We start from the raw sequence: 18,872 nt of genomic DNA, 5'->3' as shown, positions 1-18,872 counted from the left end.
ACGGACCAGTAGTTAAAAACTTAATTCTTCAGAGGAAGAATCAATCTCAGGATTCTATTTGTATCAAAAACAGATCAAATTGAAAAGCAAAATCCTCAGAATGGATCAATTCAAGAAACCACTGAAAGAAGGGAAGCAAAATGTAGAAGCTGTAGTTAATGTCACGACAATAACAAAGCGAAAGATAGCAGTGCTTGCCTATTGATTACTGCAATTGCAGCAGCCATATCAATGTAGTAGAAAGTTCTTCCAAATTCATACAAAACTATAAAGCTTTGAAAAGCATTGCTCTGGTCAGGGTAAAATTGGAATGTGGTAACAGAAAAAAGAATTCCAATCTGACCATAAACATTGTACACTGCCAAGAGAGAGACAGGAAACTGATGTATGCTGCAAAAGAGTCATGGCCCTAAAGTTGATGACATTACCCAAAAATTGAAATCAGGACTCTTCCAACTTCAATCCAAATCCAGTTTCAAGACTCCTGGTTATCCTTCTGGCAGATAAAGAAAAACCAAATTATGCAGCAGAGTTTAATATTCTGGTCTCTGATAAGCCCTTTTAAAAATCAGAAAGTATTGCATGGTGTCTCAAAGACACTGGATAAAAAGTATTTAAGTAACTGCCTCTAAAAAGCAGAGAAGTTGCACGCAGCTCCAACATCTTCTACTAAGGACACCTCTTTTCCCAGTGCCCATTTCATTTTCAATGCAAATTAAAAAAAGAGAAGCAACTAATCTTGTTCTTACTATTAAAGCTACCTCAAGAACAGCTCTGATGACAAAAAGTCCTACAGCAAACAAAAGAGTTGGGGATGGGATGGGAATCTTCACTAGTGGATTATTTCTCTGATTCTATCTTATTAGTGATAAAGATTGTTTTTAACCAAATTATGTTTGCCTGTTGTAATTTGGAACTGCACAATGATCTAAGAACTTCAAGTGGTGGAAATTCATTACTTTAGACTGAGAAGTATATAAATCCTAGACAAGTTGATCCATGAATAATCAACCAATAGGAAACTACTGTATTAACCCCACAGGGAAAAAATGCAGCCTCTTTTAAATAAATCACATCCAGAAGATGTCCTTTCTTATGTACTTCAACCCTTGTAGAAGGCCTTGAACTATGAGATTAGTGGCTCACACCTTATACATAACCCACTTCTCGGTCAGCAGATTTTCTGTGGAAGGGGTGAATCCAAACATGATGTGGTCATTCCTTTGGACAGGCATAGTTGGCAATCCAATGAAGATCAGCCACTACTCCCCAGTGAAGATAGAGTATACTGACCACCACCAGCACGTGCATAATCTGATGGCTGTTGAACCAATAGTCAAAACTGCCTGGCTTCCAGCGCTCAGGCACTCGTGAGATGTTGATGACGCCCCCAAGAAAGGCCAGACCGTCCATAATGAGGTATGAACGCAGAGAAGTGGGGTGGCCGGTGCCTAATCCCACCCACCGCAAATAGAAGAAGAAGAAGCGGAACAGAGCCTGCCAGGCAAAGGCTCGTAAGCGCCGGACACTGGAACGAGCAGTCACTGCACAAAAGATACCATAGCTTGACAAGCCTGTGTAGGCTAGCAGGGCAATAGAACGAAGAAGTGGGGAGCAGGCCAGCGTGCAGTAGATGATTGGTAGAGCACCTGTGTGGAAAGAGACAGTCAGTCCACCAAGAAATTAAGGATAAAAACAATGGCAATCAGCTTACATGTCCAGGCACTACAGGTAGTCTCCAACCACAATGGAGCCTGGAATTTTGTAAGTCATTGTGGCCTAAATCAAGGCATGTGATCAGATTCAATTTTACAATCTTTTTATAGCAATTATAAAGCAAGTCAATATAAAAGTTAAGTGAATCACTTGGTTGAACCACACGATCATTAAACAAATCCAGCATATGCAGTGGGCATTGTTTGCTATTTTCTGCTGGAAAATGGCAAAAAAGTTGCAAATTGTGATCACATGACAGCGGGATATTGCAACCAGTCACAAATGCTTGGTTGCCAAGAGGCTAAAATACGATCATATGACCTCAGAAGAATGCGTGCAGGAGTCATAAATTTGATAATGGGCCATAACTTTTTTTTTTTTGAAGTCTATTGTAAACAGTTGTGAAGCAAGGACTACATGTAACACTTGAAATATTTCAGCTGTCCTCCAGATTCTCTCAGAACAGTCATGTATTTACAACAATAGAAAGTCCCCTTTTCCCCAAATAATCTTTACAATGCAAGAATCATTCACAGACAATGTTTTTCATTGTTTTAAATTCAATTTCTTTTAAGTCAGCACGAGTATTTTCCAAACATAACCAAAACTGCTCAATTTTACACCCCTCTTACATTTTCTTCATTCTGAGCTTTTACCCAACACAATTTGGCTCATATAACCTCTAGGCAACTTGCTCCCAGCTCAAAAAATATCATTTTCAGCCCTGCTGTGTTCTCAGCACGGATTGCAACTTTGTCCCTTTTTTGCTGCTCCAATCCAGTAAGCCATCCATGGATAACAAGGGAGCACTTTAACTCACCCAAAGTGTTGACCATGCAAACCCCACACATATCCAGGGTGAGCAAGGTATGGTAAACAGCAGGGCCTCCCTCATGATTCATGAAGAGATGGTAAAGCACGCTGCCCAGTTGTGGAAAAATGCAAGCCAAATAGTGCACGACTCCCAGCCATGATTCTGAAAGTCGACCCCATGGAATGGTCAGCGGCAGCACGAAGAGAAACCCCAGCAGAGGGATACCTGAAAGAAGATGAAAGAAAGAACTGAGAGAGGATCCCTGCCTCTTTTTGCAATCCTTTCAGCATTTCCTGCATCTTATTCCATCCATAATGTGTTTTTGGCCTAAGTAGCATTTTTTGTTCATCAGCTGTCACAAAGCAACGATGAAAGAAATGTCATAAACCCAGAAATTGCACCAAAGCATTTTTGTATAGGGACACTCAACCTATTTTTAAGAGATAACTTTTGCTTTATTAGAGTTTTCTATTCTTTCCACAGCTTGGTGTCTTCCTAATTTATTGGGATTACATGCAGGTTGGGAATTCTGACAGCTGAAATTCCAACATATTTGAAAAATACCAGACTGGAGGAAGCTGGTTTATTGGTTTCTTGTTTACTTCATGTGAGGAAGCTTTCAGCAACACTCAAAAAAAAAAGAGGGTGGGGGATGAAAGAAGTGGCATCTTTGTTCCAGTCGTTTTTGTGAATGATATATACTGGAGATTTCTCAGAAGAAAGCACAAATGCAAAGAGATCCACTTGCAGATCTCCAAGTTTGTGATCTACTTAATCTACACTAATAAAACTGCTCTTAGGTTCTCTGAGCAGAGAGGTATAGATGCAACCATTATATCTCAGTGTTTCTCAACATCGGCAAGTTTAAGATGCGTGGACTTCAACTCCCAGAATCCCCCAGCCAGATTTGCAGTTTAAACTTGCTGATGTTGAGAAACACTGTCATAGCTCTTTGGGCAGGGGTGTGATTCAATTGCTGTAACAGTGAGCTTTGCACGCACACAGAGGGTTAGCTACTGACCTTATCCTGCAATCCAGCAATCTCTGTGTTAAACAGCTGATGCGCAGCAATCCACTGTGCCGCGCAAAGCAGCTGAGCTTAAACCAGGAAATAAAGGTCAGAACAGAGCAAGGGGGAGCAACAGCTGATCATCGGAAGATGATCATCACAGATGATCCTCAGAGCTACAGTTCGACTGAACCGGGCTGAACCTGTGGAATCCCACCCCTGTCTGGGCTTTTACATGATTTCCAAACCTCCTTTTGGGAAGAGGGGACACCATAAATTGTCTACTTATGACAATTGACCCTAACATTTCTGTTACTAACCAAAACAGTTGTTAAGTGAGTTCTGGTTCATTTTACAACCTTTCTTGCCACTGTTGTTAAGTTAGTAATACAGTTGTTAAACTGAATCTGGTTCCCCAGTGAAGAAAGTCAGAAAGTCACAAAAAGTGAACACATGACCCCAGGGTACTGCAACTGTCATAAATAAATGCCAATTGCCAAGTGTCTGAATGTTGATCATGTGACCACCACATCCTTACCGCAAGGATGGTAAGTAAAAAACATAAGTCACCTTTTTTCAGTGCCACTGTAATGTTGAATGGTTACCAAACAAATGGTTGTAAGTTGAGGATTTACTCTGTGCATTAGCTATCCAGCTCTCCAGGTTCTGGCATTTATTGGTTGCAGAGAAGGATCTCTAGAAGTGCTATCAGAATGGCATATGCAGTCTACTTTTCTTTAAACTCAAAGCAGAGAGATACAGGCGTCACATTACTTCATGTCCCTCTGTTCAGAATTTTACACAACTTGCCCATTCTGAAACCACTTCCCCATATTTCTTCCTGCAATCAACAAGTGCTGGGACCTGAATAGCTGCTGAAGTTAATGCACTGCACTGACTTGCACTAAGGTGCAAATGTCCACGAGTTAAATTGTTGGTAGAGGCTTTGAATCCTACAGAGTAGCATCTTCCTATCTCAATAAGGATAGAACTGTTCATACAGTGCTTTTTGGTGTCCAATGTAACTATTAAAACTCATGTGGCATTCTTTGATTTTTTTCCTTCAAAGAAAAAAACTCACAAATATAAGGAATCTTCACACTTGTTTGATACCAACTCATCACTCTCAAGGATATCATATGTTGTAATCTGTCATCCAGCCCTGATGATTCCTAAAATTTATTCTGAGGAAAAAAAATATGGTATATTCCTATTACTATGATCTGGAGTAGATTTCCTTTCCACTCCAAATCCAATGAATTTAATCCATTTCTGATTTGCACATCCTGCTGCCTAGCTTGACCTTATCCTCCCTTTTCTCATCTCCTGTTTCCCCAGCGGTTGAAGCTTTACACAAACAGATTAGGTCTCCTTGAGCCCAATTACTATGTTAATTGAGGCTGCCTGAAGCCAGATCTCAATTAGGAAGATGATAAACACCTCTCCCCCCATCTTGAAGTTCATTAAGGGCCAGCCATTCTACCTGTGTCAGGCCCAAGAGAAGATTCTACAAGTGATGGTGTCAACAAGTAAAACTCAGGAGGCTTGCACTAGACTAGAGGTAGTGTCACAAATTGAGGCATCATGCCTCACATGCAGAAAGTTTGTGGCCAAACATGTTTTGTTAACAGGATTTCTGTGACTTTAACAACAGTATAAAAACTTAACTGATAAATCATTCCTCCCCTTCCAAATTATTCAAATCCCTGTAAAGAGAGAGAAAGGAAGGGAGAGGAGGAGAGGGGAGAGAGAGAGAGAGACTTCTTTAAGTTTTGTCCGACATATATCAAGAGCACTGGGCAGTAGTCGGGAGATAAAAATACAAAAAAATGGTGGGAATTGATTTATTTAACTTAATGCTGCCCATCTCGCCATAAGCAATGCTAGGCAATTTATAGTCACTCAATTAAAAGGCGGTATAAAAAATTCAAAAGAATAAATAAGGATCTTAAATTTAATTTTAAAATTCAGTTAAATTAAAATTGATAGAGGCAGGGAGCAAAGGGGAGAGTAATATTTAGGAAGAAAACCTTGAGTGTCTTAAAAAAATCCCAAGAGTGCTACTTCCATCATGAAAGGCTCAGCAAGAACAAACATTCTTGATAGAGCAGGTTACTTTATCTTGATTACGCAAAGAGAAAACTCCACTTTTTAATCTGGCCAAAGCTCCATCCAGAAAAGGACAGGCAAAGTTTTATTCCAAGCATTCCTCAACATTGCCTAAACCAGTGGTTCTCGGCCTGTGGTCCACAGAACCCTGGAGGGCTGCAATGTCATCAGAGGAGTTTGAAAAAACATGATTTAAATCTTGGGCCGGTGGCCTTCATCTGTGTTTAATTTAATAAGTATTTAATGCTCTGTGGTGAAGAAAAGATTGAGAACCACTGGCCTAAGCTAACAGTTCCCCAACCCGTGGCTCTCCTACAACCCCCATAATACAAATCAGCACATCTCTGACTGTGACAATCAGAGGCAACTATATCTTCTAGGTTAAGGTTAAGGAAATTTGACATAACTTTTCCTGCCTGACGTAAATACTGGAATTTGGATATTTTACATCTAAAGCATGTACAGGTAGTCCTCAACTTACAACAATTTATTTAGTGATCATTCAAAATTATAATGGCACCGAAAAAATTTGACTTATGGCCATTTTCCACACTTACGACCATAGCAGTATCCACATGGTCAAAATTTAGTCACTTGGCAAATGGCTCGTATTTATGATGGTTGCAGTGTCCTAGGGTCATGTGATCCATTTTTACAACCTTCTGACAAGCAAAGTCAACGGGAAAGCCACATTTACTTCACAATCACATTGCTAACCACAGTAATTCACTTAACAACTCTGTTAAAGGAAGGTCATAAAATGGGGCAAAACTTATTTAATAAATGTTTCACTTAGCAACAGAAATTTTTGCCTCAATTGTAGACTACCCTTCCTTCCAAACTATGGGTTCCGTTGCCTTTAAGGATGTTCCCACTGATAGGGAGGATTATGGACTTGGAATCTAAAACTTTGTGTATAAGGATCAAATAAATAATGATGATTATATAACCAAGCCACTGAAGAAAATACCAGGTATTTTAATGAAGAGATGCCTAAGTGTTTTTTCACCTTAGTTCTCACTGGTCCCTAGAAACTCCCTCAGATGGGATGACAGCCTCAAGGACAATAGGGATGGTGTGCCAGCAGATAAATTGCAACTACATTTTGCTGACAGCAGAAATTTGGTACCAAGCTCTAACTACAGTAGCAAATGCCTCCAAAATGCAGCCAAACCAATTAAACAAGATAAGCAGCAACTTTGTTCCTAGAGGAGGTTGTTTTTACTTTAGAAGAAAATATATCAAGTTGCTGTTATTTTTCTCACATCCCTACCCTCAAACCACTGAGGAACTTGATTTCTAACCTAGAGAAGAAAGCTATCAACACCTGAATTGAAGCATCCAAAAAGATGCTAAGAAACTTGAAAGCAGCTGAAAATAGCTTTTAGAAATTGGGTGGGTCTGTGCAGGATAATAGTTGAAATTGTATGTGAATATCTTAACACCATAGATTTAGGCTGAGGATGCAAAATTCAGTGCACTTAAATGGGAAGGATCTAGCTCTTTGCTGTAGTCTTAAATTTCAGTTCTGTATCAGATGTGGGAGAGGCAAGGATCAAATCTACAGTTAACCATAAAACACAGTGACGGCCTTGGAAGTCATCGTGTATTAGGCTTTCCTGCAAGATCTCTTTCTTGAGGGGCACAAGGTATAAGTAAATCTAACAACTTGAAGAACTGTACAGAATGTTAGAGGCTAGGAAGCAAGTGGCCTTCAACACCATTCAATCTCCAGGCTCAAGAAAAGGAAGCTAACGAGTTTTCCAATTGTATCTTATCTTTCCATTCAATGCCTCTCTTGACATTTCTCTTACTGCACACATCCTGCTTTTCTCAAGGTTGCGTCACAGATGGGACTTTGGATTCAGAGGCATCATGGCAATATAATACTAATCAATAATAATGATACTCCCCAAGCCATACAGTTTTGGGCAAGGGAAAATATGCTGCACCATGCTATACCATTTGAGATTCCCTGGAAGAGGGATGGGGAGGATTCCCCTGCTTTCCACCCACCATCACCCACTCTCATGAATCAATACACCCTCCCATTGCTCTTTACACCAAATCTTTTCCTGACAAGAAGACAAACCTCACTTGTTTCTATGGGTTGTCATTTACATATGTAACACATACAGCACAGAGGACCATGCTGAGCATGCTTGCTGAGATAGATGAGGCATACATAAGTCACTTAAAAAACTCTTCTGCGGCTAAACAGAAAGCTAACCACTCTAATGAGCACTAGAATAAACTTCCAACTTGTAAGCAAAATTAGATTTCCCAAAGGTAAGGGAAAACATTGTGGCTGTGCCACAATATAGTTTAGAATGGAGGCTGAGCAACTCAGGTCTATGCGTAGGATACACAGGACTCTGTTACGAGCTGATGATGATTAGATTCTCACTGAAGGAGCTGCAGAAAGAAGAGTCAATAATGAAAGCAACAATAAATGGGCTGTGTGTGAATGTAAATGCAGTACCTATATAAAGGCATATACAGTACCTATATAAACAAGTGCAAAAGACATTATGCAAGGCCAACAATTTTGTGCTGAAACACCCAAAATATCTTTGCAAGAGTTCATATAGGCTACTTGCACCTGCACGGCCAGCTGCTAAAGTGTAAACCACTCAGTTCAGAAACCACTATTTCAGCATATCTATGGGATAGGATGTATCTTCCTTCCCAAGAGACCTGTGACATGGGTCCTCTGGCTGGAAAGAAGCAGGAGGGAGGAAGAGAGAAAAGAACTGAGCCTATAATAGGATCACCATTAGCTATTTGGAAAGAAAGAGATAGGAAGATAAATAGAAGGTGGATAATTGTTTCATATCTGGAACATTTAAAGATGAGCTCAGGAAAAGAGTGCAGGCTTAGTGTTAAACCTTCCATGTGGCAGGACAAAGTTAAGAGTAATTATGGTTCCAAAGTCACAAAAGAATTGATAATAATTGTCATAATTTAGGGTTCTCAAAAGATTTAGAGTCTTGACAATGTAATCTGATGAGCTGTTTCTGCAAGCTGAAAGGGGGGGTGGTGTAAGAAAAAAGGATTCTCTGTCCCCAATTTAATTATTTTTTTAAAAGGATATTGCACAAAATCTACACTGAATAAATCTATCAATGGTTTTAGCTAACCCCAGACTGGTGTCCTCCAAAACCACAATTCTCTTAATTTGTAAGGGAATTCCAATGCAACAGATCTGGAGCACCCTAAACACCTTATTATGAACCAAGATCTCTACACTGCGCTCCAAATAGAAATGGATGTCTTCTCCCTCCACTCTTTTTTCAAGCAGCTCCTGCCAACTCTGAAGACCCACGCAAATTGCAGAATTTGTCCCACGCAAATTGCAGAATTTTGGTTACATGGAATAAGATAATTTAGAGTCTGCTTTTTGCAGTCTCCTATTTCTGGTAGCCAGTGAGTAACTTTTCCTGAGAAGGCCTTCTCTGTGACAGCAACACAATTATGAAACTCCATTTGTAAGCATATTTGCCTGGCACAATCACCTTTCAGATATCAGGCGCAGTTTATCCTGTTCTCTTCAACCTTAAACAGCCATTAATATTGATCTTTTTTTTTTTAGCTACTGTTGACCCATTTACTGTATTTGTTCTTAGAATGTATTATTTAATTTTCTAGGCTTAGTGAATCCATCTTTTTCAATCGGGGTATTTTTCAAATGTTTGTGAGCCATCAAAAAGCAGATTTAAAACTTCTAAATAGTAATGAATTCAGGTTTTCCACTCCCACCTTCATAAAATCCTAGCTGAATCCCAAGCCATCTGCCTCAGTTCTCTATCTGTCAAAGGAGAGTCAAATTTTCTTCGCTCTGCAAAGAATTCAGAATTGCAGCAGACTGCAATGTATATGTTGGTTCTCTTACCCTATTTAGATAGAATCATCCAAGCCAATAGGAAGGAAGGATGAGTAGTACATACAATCTTCTTTTAGCCACGTGTAGCATTTAAATGAGGGGGAAGTCCAGGTCAATTCCTCCTCCTACCTCATAGCCACACAATATCACTTAATTTCTCCAAGCATGGACTCATCAGATCATGAGGCACATCCAGCCTCTGATCTCGGACTTCAAAAAACAGCATGAACTCATTAAAAACTGACATGATTAGTATGATAGATCAACACCAGCATGGCTGGTTCAGGAATTCTGGAAATTGAAGTCCACAAGTCATAAAGGGACCATAGTTCCCCACCTCTGCAATAGATAAAGGTTTACAGAATTAGATCCTGCAGCCACCTTGCTCTATAGAATCTTTACATCAATCTTTCCAAACTTGATGTCTCCAGATGTGTGTATTTCCATTTCCAGAATTCTTAACAATGCTATAGGCTGCCTTTCATGTCCCCAAGCCAACGCACTGCCTGTGGAGTTCTGGGACATAGCCCACTCATCCAAACAGAGCCCAAGATAAGCAATCGTCCTGTAGTTTGACCAGAGATTTTGCTGTTCCCGCCTAAAGAAGCAAAGGATTAATTCTGGGCATTTTAATGTGCAAAACATGATCTGGCATTTTGGGCTCTGGATTTTCTGGAACAGCTACCAGTTAAGGTGGTTACTGGGTATATTATATAACTAACTTCATAATATAGAAATCACATCTGCCACACACACATACTCCCTGATCCTTACCTGTGCTACAGTCCTTTGTTTCACAAATTGTAGAATTTAAAACTTTTAGCAAAACAAGAAGAGTATCTATGCCTCTTTGCTGAAGAATCTGCAGCATATGACACCTGTCATGGCTATCATACAGTATATGACCTGTAGAAATTAGAATGACCTCTAGACAAGAGTAAAGTGATACAGGAAGTGCTGTCTCTTTGCTGTAATCTGCTCAATGGGATTTTTGCAGATCAAATATGGTAATCAAATCCTGCCTTATCCTTCAGTATTGGGTAAAGAATATGGACTATTTAAACAAGATTTATTCTCCAATTCAAAATCAGGCCCTTCTATATCTATAAACCACAATTCCTTCTCACCTCCCAGCAGGACTCCTCAATTCTATAAGAGATGAACACTAAGCTAGACTGAACTGGAAAGAAAGCTCTCCTAGGACAGATTAAACTCCTATATATTGAGCTGCACAACAAGCCAATTAGGAAACTTGATAACTGGAACAAGAACGGTCCAGAGGTCATCTAGTCCAATTTGCTCCTTGGGTAGGATCTATAGTGCAGCATAGGAGGAAAAAAACCTAAATCAAAATAAACCACAATGATCTAAGAATAGCATGGCTTATTCCAACTGCCAGTGGCTTTATAAAGCATCAAATAGAATCTACTCCTGCTCATTAGATGATATTCTTTAACCCCGAAATTACAGTTGTGCAGGGCACAGTGCTGGTCAAAATCAAGCAAAAGTCCCCCACGTGCAAAGGCAGCGTAGCTTAGATAATCACTGAAGGACAAATAATAGATGAATAACATTTACATGTTCTACTTCTAAGCTTCTCAGGAGATTTGGGTTAGTCATCACTAGAAAAAGAATGCTAGATCAGATCAACACTTAACCTGAATTCTGTTTTTACTGCACCCTTGTTTCTTCCTTTTGCATTCTTGGGCCACAACCCTAAGAAGTGACACTGCCAAACCAATTCCAAGTATCTGATACAGGCCATTTCCTGGAGATCTCCACCCTTGTAACGCTAAAATAATTAGCATCCATAAGTCAATTTTCCTGGGAAGTGAGTATAGGCAAGCATGCAAACACAGATTCTTAGTTCCACTTGACTCAACAGCTGTCATGGCTCAGGGATCTATCTGAACCTTAGCTTTCAACTGGAAGAACTAGATTTTCAAAAGATATTGCTGCAATTAACTTCCAGTTACTGGATTTCTACCTTAGCATTGCCATTGCTCCTTCCTCTCTCTCCTCCCTCCCCTCCTTTAGGATCATCTTTTCTAACTTGAAACCATCCACTCGTGAGGGACTACAACTCCCAGAACTTTCAGACTTCTTTTGGCCATGCTGGCTAAAATTCTAAAATTTAGGCCATTCCCCAAGCAATACGGAGATGCAAATTGTTTCTAAAGGATGGAATAAGCCAGATGAGAAGACTGCACATCCACCCTTATCCAGCATGCCTGAGATATTCCTCCTTCCCAGAATCCTTTGCAATATACACAGATTCCTTAGCAGATGGGCTGGCATTACTTTGACAAAGAAACAATGTAGAAGGAAGTATCTCCATTTAGGAACATGGACTCTAATGCGCTAAGCCAGAACAGGTGTTTTTTTTTTCTTATTAGAGGGAAGAAAACTAAATGCCTGTCTTCTCTGTGGGACAGTGATTCATTAAAAAAACATGCAGCAACACCCTCAGGGCTCCATATCTCCAGAACAGAGTTTCTCAACCTTAGCTGCTTTAAGAGGAATGGACTTCAGCTCCCAGAAGTCCCTCCCCTCTGGGTGTTGAAGTTCATCCCTCTAAAAGTAGCTAAGGTTGAGAAATACTGCTCCAGAGGACACTGCCCAGGGTGTTTTCTGAGAACTTTGGAAGTTGCTACCATTCATTGTTCAAAGTTATCTAGCCAGCAAATGCTTTCTGCTGTGTTTCTACTAATGCCATTCAACATGCTTAGGCAACTACAACTGCTCCTCTGTTCTTCTTCCTTGCCCTCATTTGACATCAATGGACTGAGAACAATGCTCTTTGTCATTATGATGCTCTTTTTGACCAGCTCAGGAACATCAAGGAAAAGCTTACTATTCAAGGAGGATGCTTTTAGACAATTGATATGCCATTTTTCCAAAAGACTGCAGGCTGACCAGCTTCCTACATTCTGTTTTGTTGAACATTTCTGATGACCAAGATATACTAGAAAAAGCACTTTGGGATTAGTGGGGAGGAGAGCATGGACTCGAGTAAATTGAAATAGGTCCATTTGAATAAAGTGTACATAGGGAAGAAAGGAACACTTTGGAAGAGTTTCAGGGAGGATTCAGTCTCAACCCACAGATTCTTGCTTGGTGCAAAATAATATGCACCATCTATGTTATAGATATGATAGAAGGAGAGCTGGTTAGTCTAAGGTGGCCATAAAATTGGGAGCTTGGCAGAACACACATTTTAAAGTATGTATTGCAGCTCACAAATGCTTATGCTTCTTAGTATATTTTGTAAGGTGGAAAAGTTCCTATTACATTCTTGATTTCTTTGACACAAGTAGATGGGAAGCTTTTGCAATCCCAATCTTGTAAAACACCTAAGAGGAATTGAGGTGACCACAGAAGACAAACATCTCTTAATCCATGAAAAATAACTCTCAATTAATTCAACAAACGAATGAACCCATACTATCCTTACAAAGATGGAGAACCTCTAAGCCAACTTTTCCCAAAGTAGAATTGTCTAAATCAATGTATCTCAACCTCAGCAACTTTACGATGCATGGACTTGAAATCCCAGAATTGAAGTCCACCCACCTTAAAGCTTCTGAAGTTGAGAAATACTGTTTTGCTCCAAGTGATCTGGTAGGGTGAGGAGGACAAAGGAACTACAGTTTCCATGTTGGAAGGAAGCCAGAATGGGGAAAGCTATTTGCACAAGAAAACTGTTTAAGAAAGGAAACATTCTACTTCATTCTTTCCCCATAAGGAGCAACAATAAGCAGCAGCTTTGCACAACTTCCCTGAGCACCTTGGTTGGTTAGGCATAAGAGGTCAGGAAGGGCTGGCCTCATCGAATTACAAGAACAGTAGCAAAAGGAAATTTGCAAGGTCCTAAGACAATTTGTTACAACCAGTCTTATTCCCTTTTCGCTCCTTTATTATTCCAAACTAATGCACTTGCCAGAGCAGAAACACAGCTCTTCTCATTTTCTCACAGGAAATAATGAAACAAACTAAAAGGCATTTGTTTCCTGTATATCTTAACTTACTGGCTGCTGTTTAAAGAAGACTGCAGAAGTTCAGTTCTTGAAGGCACCTGTCTTAATTTGTTTATTTTATTTTATTCATTGATTAGATTTCTGTTTAACAAATATATCTAACTCTCTGCCTTTTCCCAATAAATTTAGGGTAGGTATGCAAACATCCAATGTTTCTCACTACAGACTAGGGGAAATAGATTGGGCTGAGAGAAAATGACTGATGTTAAGTGATCTGGGGAACTTTTGTCTTTGAAGAGGACTAGAACCTGATCTCACAATTCCAGTAGCTTAAATACTGCCCTGTATAAATGTGGCATATTGACAGTCTGCCTCTTTTCCATAACGGAAAGCAAAAACAAATATCCCCAAACAATTCCTAAAGGATGGTGAATGCATCCATTAGGAATACAGGTATTATTTCTTTACATGCTCAAGTGAAAAGCTAGATTTTGAAATTGCATCGACATACTACAACTTTTGTAGTAAGAAGGGCCAAATATTTGAGGATAATATGAGAATACAACTAAAAATAGCTTACACAAATCTTTTAAGATACATTGATTTTAGTTTTTACAGAATTAGCTGTAGACTTTTCTACCTGCATGGTTTCCTTTCTAACATTAGAACCTTTTTAAAAATGAAAGAGTAAAACATACCATTCCATTCAGTGTTCTTTGGGCACAGCAAACAAAATCTGAATATATGTTGCTTCCTTAAACAATGAAGTCCACTCTTTTGTGTGTATGTGTGTGTGTGTGTGTTACATAAATTACATTAAAATATGTATAATTCATGTAGTTACATATATTCATACAGACACCCTCTTCCCAATTGGTTCATAAAATAAAGGCTTTATAGTACAATATATACTTTCAGGAACAGGTACCTGTGTTTCCTTGAACACAGCAAAGACTTCAGCACTTGAGAAAGCCCTAGGATAAATTATATGTTATAAACCATGTTTTTTCTTCAACAATAAATTAATGCAACAGAACAACTAAAATATGAGCAACACTTCAAATATCACCACAGCCAATACTCACCACAGAATTTTCATAAACATCAGGGATGTGGGGATGAAACTAGTTTACAAAGATGTTGTAAGAATTAATGAAACTTTTATCACAATATCCTTTGAATTCTCAAAGGAGAAAGAATGCTTTAGATACTTATGCCTATTTTTCTTCCAATCAACAGCCCAAAACAGATTTCCTTGATTTGTGATCCACCAACACAAATCTATGTTCACAAGGATCCCTGCTTTTATGATTGCAACTTGGCAGCAAGTACAGGAAAGTGATACAAGCTATCCTGCTAGAAGGGTAGAAACACAGTCTCTACTCAAGTGAAGAACCAGGAGGAGAGTTCCGTATAGTAGATCTGCTTCATCAATTTGAAATAAATGAAATAAAACCTATTTCCATTTGCATTCTTTCCCTCTCCATGGATTTTAATTGCAGTATTTTTTGCTTACATCAGATTGCAAAGTAGTGCAGAATATTGAATATATGTCATGTTTTGCAAAGTCAGAATTTTTCATTGGCAGTCTTTATTTATTTATCTGACTTTCCGAGCTTAGCCAGGCCAAGTTTTGCTTCAATATCATCAACATGTCACAAAATTATTCACATAGCTATGTAGTATAGGGGGGAAATGATGAGGACTAGTCGCTTTCTTTGCTTCCTTGAATCTAAGAGAATTCTAAAGCAACCCATTTCTATTCACTTTTTGATAAATGGGCATACTGCAACCTCTAAATACTTCTTAAGTATAACTCCTGTCATTAATCAGAATTGTGGTTTAGCAAATTTAAATCCTCACAGGCTCATTCGTCGGATGCAAACTACATTATTAAGTCCAGGACAGGATGCATACTAAAATGCCACAGACCAAGGGTCAGGAAGGCACAAGAGCCGATAACAAATCCACACAAAGATGCCAGGGCTTGAACCCGAGGTCTTAAGCATGCAAGTACAAACTTGGTCCCTCTCAGATGTTTGCTCACTGAAGCCCATGAAATCCAAACTAAGGCTCCCATAGCAAACTTGCTGGGAGAAGGCAAGGCACTGCTACAATCAAACCACTCTATGGCCACGCTTCCCTGCACAACTTTGCCGCAAGTCTGGCAAACTTGCATTCTTTGCCATTTTGTAGGAGTAATCCCTCACTAGTCAGCCAGAGGAAAGGGGGCATAATCCAAAATTTAAAAAGTCTAGATAAAAACATCTGTGTGCAAAGAAGAAGCAGGTACCTTAACTTCTGAAGGAGGGCTGTCTGGCAATTGGGGTTGTTTTGTGTCTGAAGATGCTGTGCAGGAAAGCTTCCAGCAGACTAGTGATTCCATGGGTATTACTACTAAACTGCACTGGGTTGCAGTATAGTGAGCTTCAATATTTCAATATTTAACTGGCCTGAACTAGATTTAGGGCGGGAAAAAGCAAAAGGGGTTGGTTCCAAGTCTTTTACGGGTGGGAAATAACATATCCAGGCCCTGGAAGAGTGAGATCGGGATACCGGCTCTGTGGGATGGCCAGCGTCCGGAAATCACTGCTGCCACTTATTTTCTCATCCTGTGAAATACAGGAGCCATGCAAGGACACGAGACCGGCTAAAGCTGCGGGACGGGCGGGGAAGCCTCCCGATGGCCCACGCAATTCCCTAGTTCTGTGGGTGGGCAGAAGCGCGAATGGAGGCCAGGGCAATCGCGGGGACGGCCCTGCAGGGAGGGCACGGAAATCGGAGGGCATCGGAGCCCGGAAGCGGAGGAGTGAGAAGGTAGGGGAAGCAAGCATAGGGTTGGAGGACAATCTGCCGCATCTCACCGTGGGTATAGATGTTGCCCAGCTCGTTGTGCAAGTAGAAGAGGCTGCGGAGACAGCCGGACCCGGAGCTAACCGGCCGGTAGCCCGTTAGCACGAAGCGGTTGAATTGCAAATGAGGGGGGGAGCTGGCCCAGTCCAGGAGCCGGGCTCCCCCAGGAAAGCCATGGCCGAGCTTCCCCCTCCCAGGGTCAGCTATTACCCGGGTACTGCATCCTTCTAGCTCTGCTTCCTCCTGCTTCTGCCGTTGCTGATGGGGCCGCTGCAGGCGGGCACTCTTCTTTAGGCTTCCCCCCGCTCCTTTTCCTCTCCGCAGCCTGAGCTCACAATTCTGCCCCGCCCACCTATCTTATTAACATAATAGATGCGGGCTTCGCCCGCCGCCTTTGCCCGCGATTCTCGCAGGCAACGCGCCCTGCCCTTCTGTATTTGCATCCTCTTATGCAAGCCGCGCCCACTGTCCCTCGTCTCGTTTGCATAATCCCTGCACCGCAGTTCGGTACGCACGGCTGTCCAAACCAGGATTCTCTGCGTTCCGTAATACTATAGGATGTAGAGATGCAGACCACACCTATTCTATTTTGAGAGCCTATCAACTGTCCGGGAGAAAACTACAGCGTTCTATTATTAGCATAACCGAAGGCCCTCCTCGCATCAGTGCCCGCTGTTAATAAGCGTCAGCTTTTTGCTTAAGCATTGAGACACGCCCTCAGTCTCCTCCCAGGGAGGACTGTGATTGGGTAGAGCAGCGCGCGCGGAAGGTAGCCCGAAACAGGCAAAAGATGCCCCTTCGTAGGCAGAAGGGTGTGTAAGGTTAACGCCACATGATTCTAAATCCTAATTAATCGGAAACTACTGTACGGTAATCTGTTAAGCCTAAGCGCCTCAACAACCCTACATCTTCTTGGAGGAGGACTATATTATAGAGTCTTAATAATAATCTGTTTTATATCATATTTCTATTACAATATTTATTTATTTATTTATTTATATATATATATATATATATTTATTTATCTGATTTGTCAATGGCTTACAAGATAATAGGTTTAAGTATAAGCGTGAGTAAGAATATACAGGAAATAAGTACTAATAAATGGGAGACAATAGGACAGGGACGGGAGGCACGATTGTTCACTTATGCACGCCTCTTACAGACCTCTTAGGAATGGGGTGAGGTCAGTAGTGGTTAGTTTGAGGTTAAAGGAGTGGGGGTTAGAGGACGTAACAACAGAGTCAGAGCATTCCAGACATTGACCACTCTGTTGCTGAAGTCGTACTTTCTGCAATCGAGTTTGGAGCGGTTAACATTCAGTTTGTATATATACAGGTAGTCCTCGTCTCAAAACCACATTTGGGCCAAAAATGTATGTCGTTAAGGGAGACATTTGTTAAGTGAGCTTTGCCCCATTTTATGATCTTGTCACCATTGTTAAATGAATCACTGTAGTTGTTAAATTACTAACGCAATTGTTAAGTGAATTTGGTTTCTCCATTGACTTTGCTTGTCAGAAATTTGCAAAAGCTGGTCATATGATCCCAGGACATGGCAACTATTATAAATATGAACCAGTTGCCAAGCATCCAAATTTTGATCATATGACCATGGGGATACTGCAATGGTCGTTAAGTGCAAAAAAAAAAACAGTCATAAGTCACTTTTTTCTGCATTATTGTAACATTGAACAGACATTAAATGAACTATGTCAAGGACTACCTCTGCAATATTACAATATATGAGGTGCATTATTATTATTAAACCAGGATTCATGTCTTGGGCAGCGGGTTGGATTAAAAGGCCTCAAAGGTCCTTTCCAGCCCTATGATTCTATGACTACTCTTCTTGGTGTTTGGTGTTGTAAGATGTATTTAATTTTTAAATTATTCGTAGAATACTTTTTCTCCTGAAGATTATCCCCATTTTAAAACAATTCCACAAACAAGCCAATTCAGCACTAAAAAAGCATGTGCAGGTTTCCGTCATAAATAAAAGTCTGAGGGAACTGCTTTGAGCTTGGAAGCGTGCAGACTATTTTGGGATTGAGTGACTCCATAAGATTTCTTCAGTACGGGTTAATAGAACTTTCCCCCTTATTTAGGAGGGTTATTTGTGCTTTTAAAAATGCCAAAGCATTTTACAGGCTTTTCAGCAAGACAGAATTGGTTTGATAAGGCTTTCTTCTCATTTGCTTTGTGATGAACACCTAGGCCTGAAATTCCAAATACTAACCAGATCTGACTATCAAGTTCAGAAAAGGTCAGGGTTCAATAATACTCCCAACAGCCCTGTATGGTAGTCTAATTCATCATTTCTCTCAAATTGCTGACTGTTGATAGTGATTTGTCTGAGATCAGAGTGGCAGAAATTTGGCAGAAATAGACTTTGAAGAAGAAATACCTAATCTAGGGGTGTCAAATTTGGTTTCATTGAGGGTTGCATCAGGGTTGTGTTTGACCAATGGGGGGCCGGGATGGGCATGACCAGTATGATGTCACTCGGGTC

The 18,872-nt window shown here is 40.4% G+C and overlaps 1 protein-coding gene across 1 annotated transcript; it reads right to left on the bottom strand.

Moving 5' to 3' along the window:
- Positions 1 to 12: 12 nt before the first annotated feature.
- Positions 13 to 16,701, bottom strand: PAQR4 (progestin and adipoQ receptor family member 4). Its single transcript, XM_026711958.2, has 3 exons — positions 16,373 to 16,701; positions 2,537 to 2,755; positions 13 to 1,649 (listed from the first exon to the last, which is right to left on the bottom strand). Exons 2-3 carry the CDS (start codon positions 2,616 to 2,618, stop codon positions 1,216 to 1,218), a joined length of 516 nt encoding a protein of 171 aa, XP_026567743.2. The 5' UTR covers positions 2,619 to 2,755; positions 16,373 to 16,701; the 3' UTR covers positions 13 to 1,215.
- Between the last annotated feature and the right edge of the window lie 2,171 nt (positions 16,702 to 18,872).

Source organism: Pseudonaja textilis, chromosome Z (genome assembly GCF_049901715.1).
Source record: "Pseudonaja textilis isolate UNSWEBS1 chromosome Z, rPseTex1.2, whole genome shotgun sequence".
Taxonomy (NCBI): Eukaryota; Metazoa; Chordata; class Lepidosauria; order Squamata; family Elapidae; genus Pseudonaja; species Pseudonaja textilis.
This window is presented reverse-complemented; position numbering and strand designations above follow the sequence as displayed.

What these genes read in the sequence shown, in the direction of transcription:
- PAQR4 (XM_026711958.2), bottom strand. Translation starts at nt 2,618, where the DNA reads ATGAATCATGAGGGAGGCCCTGCTGTTTACCATACCTTGCTCACCCTG. An exon ending in TTGCATGGTCAACACTTTGG is followed by an intron (nt 1,650 to 2,536) that starts GTGAGTTAAAGT and finishes CTTTCCACACAG; the next exon opens with GTGCTCTACCAATCATCTAC.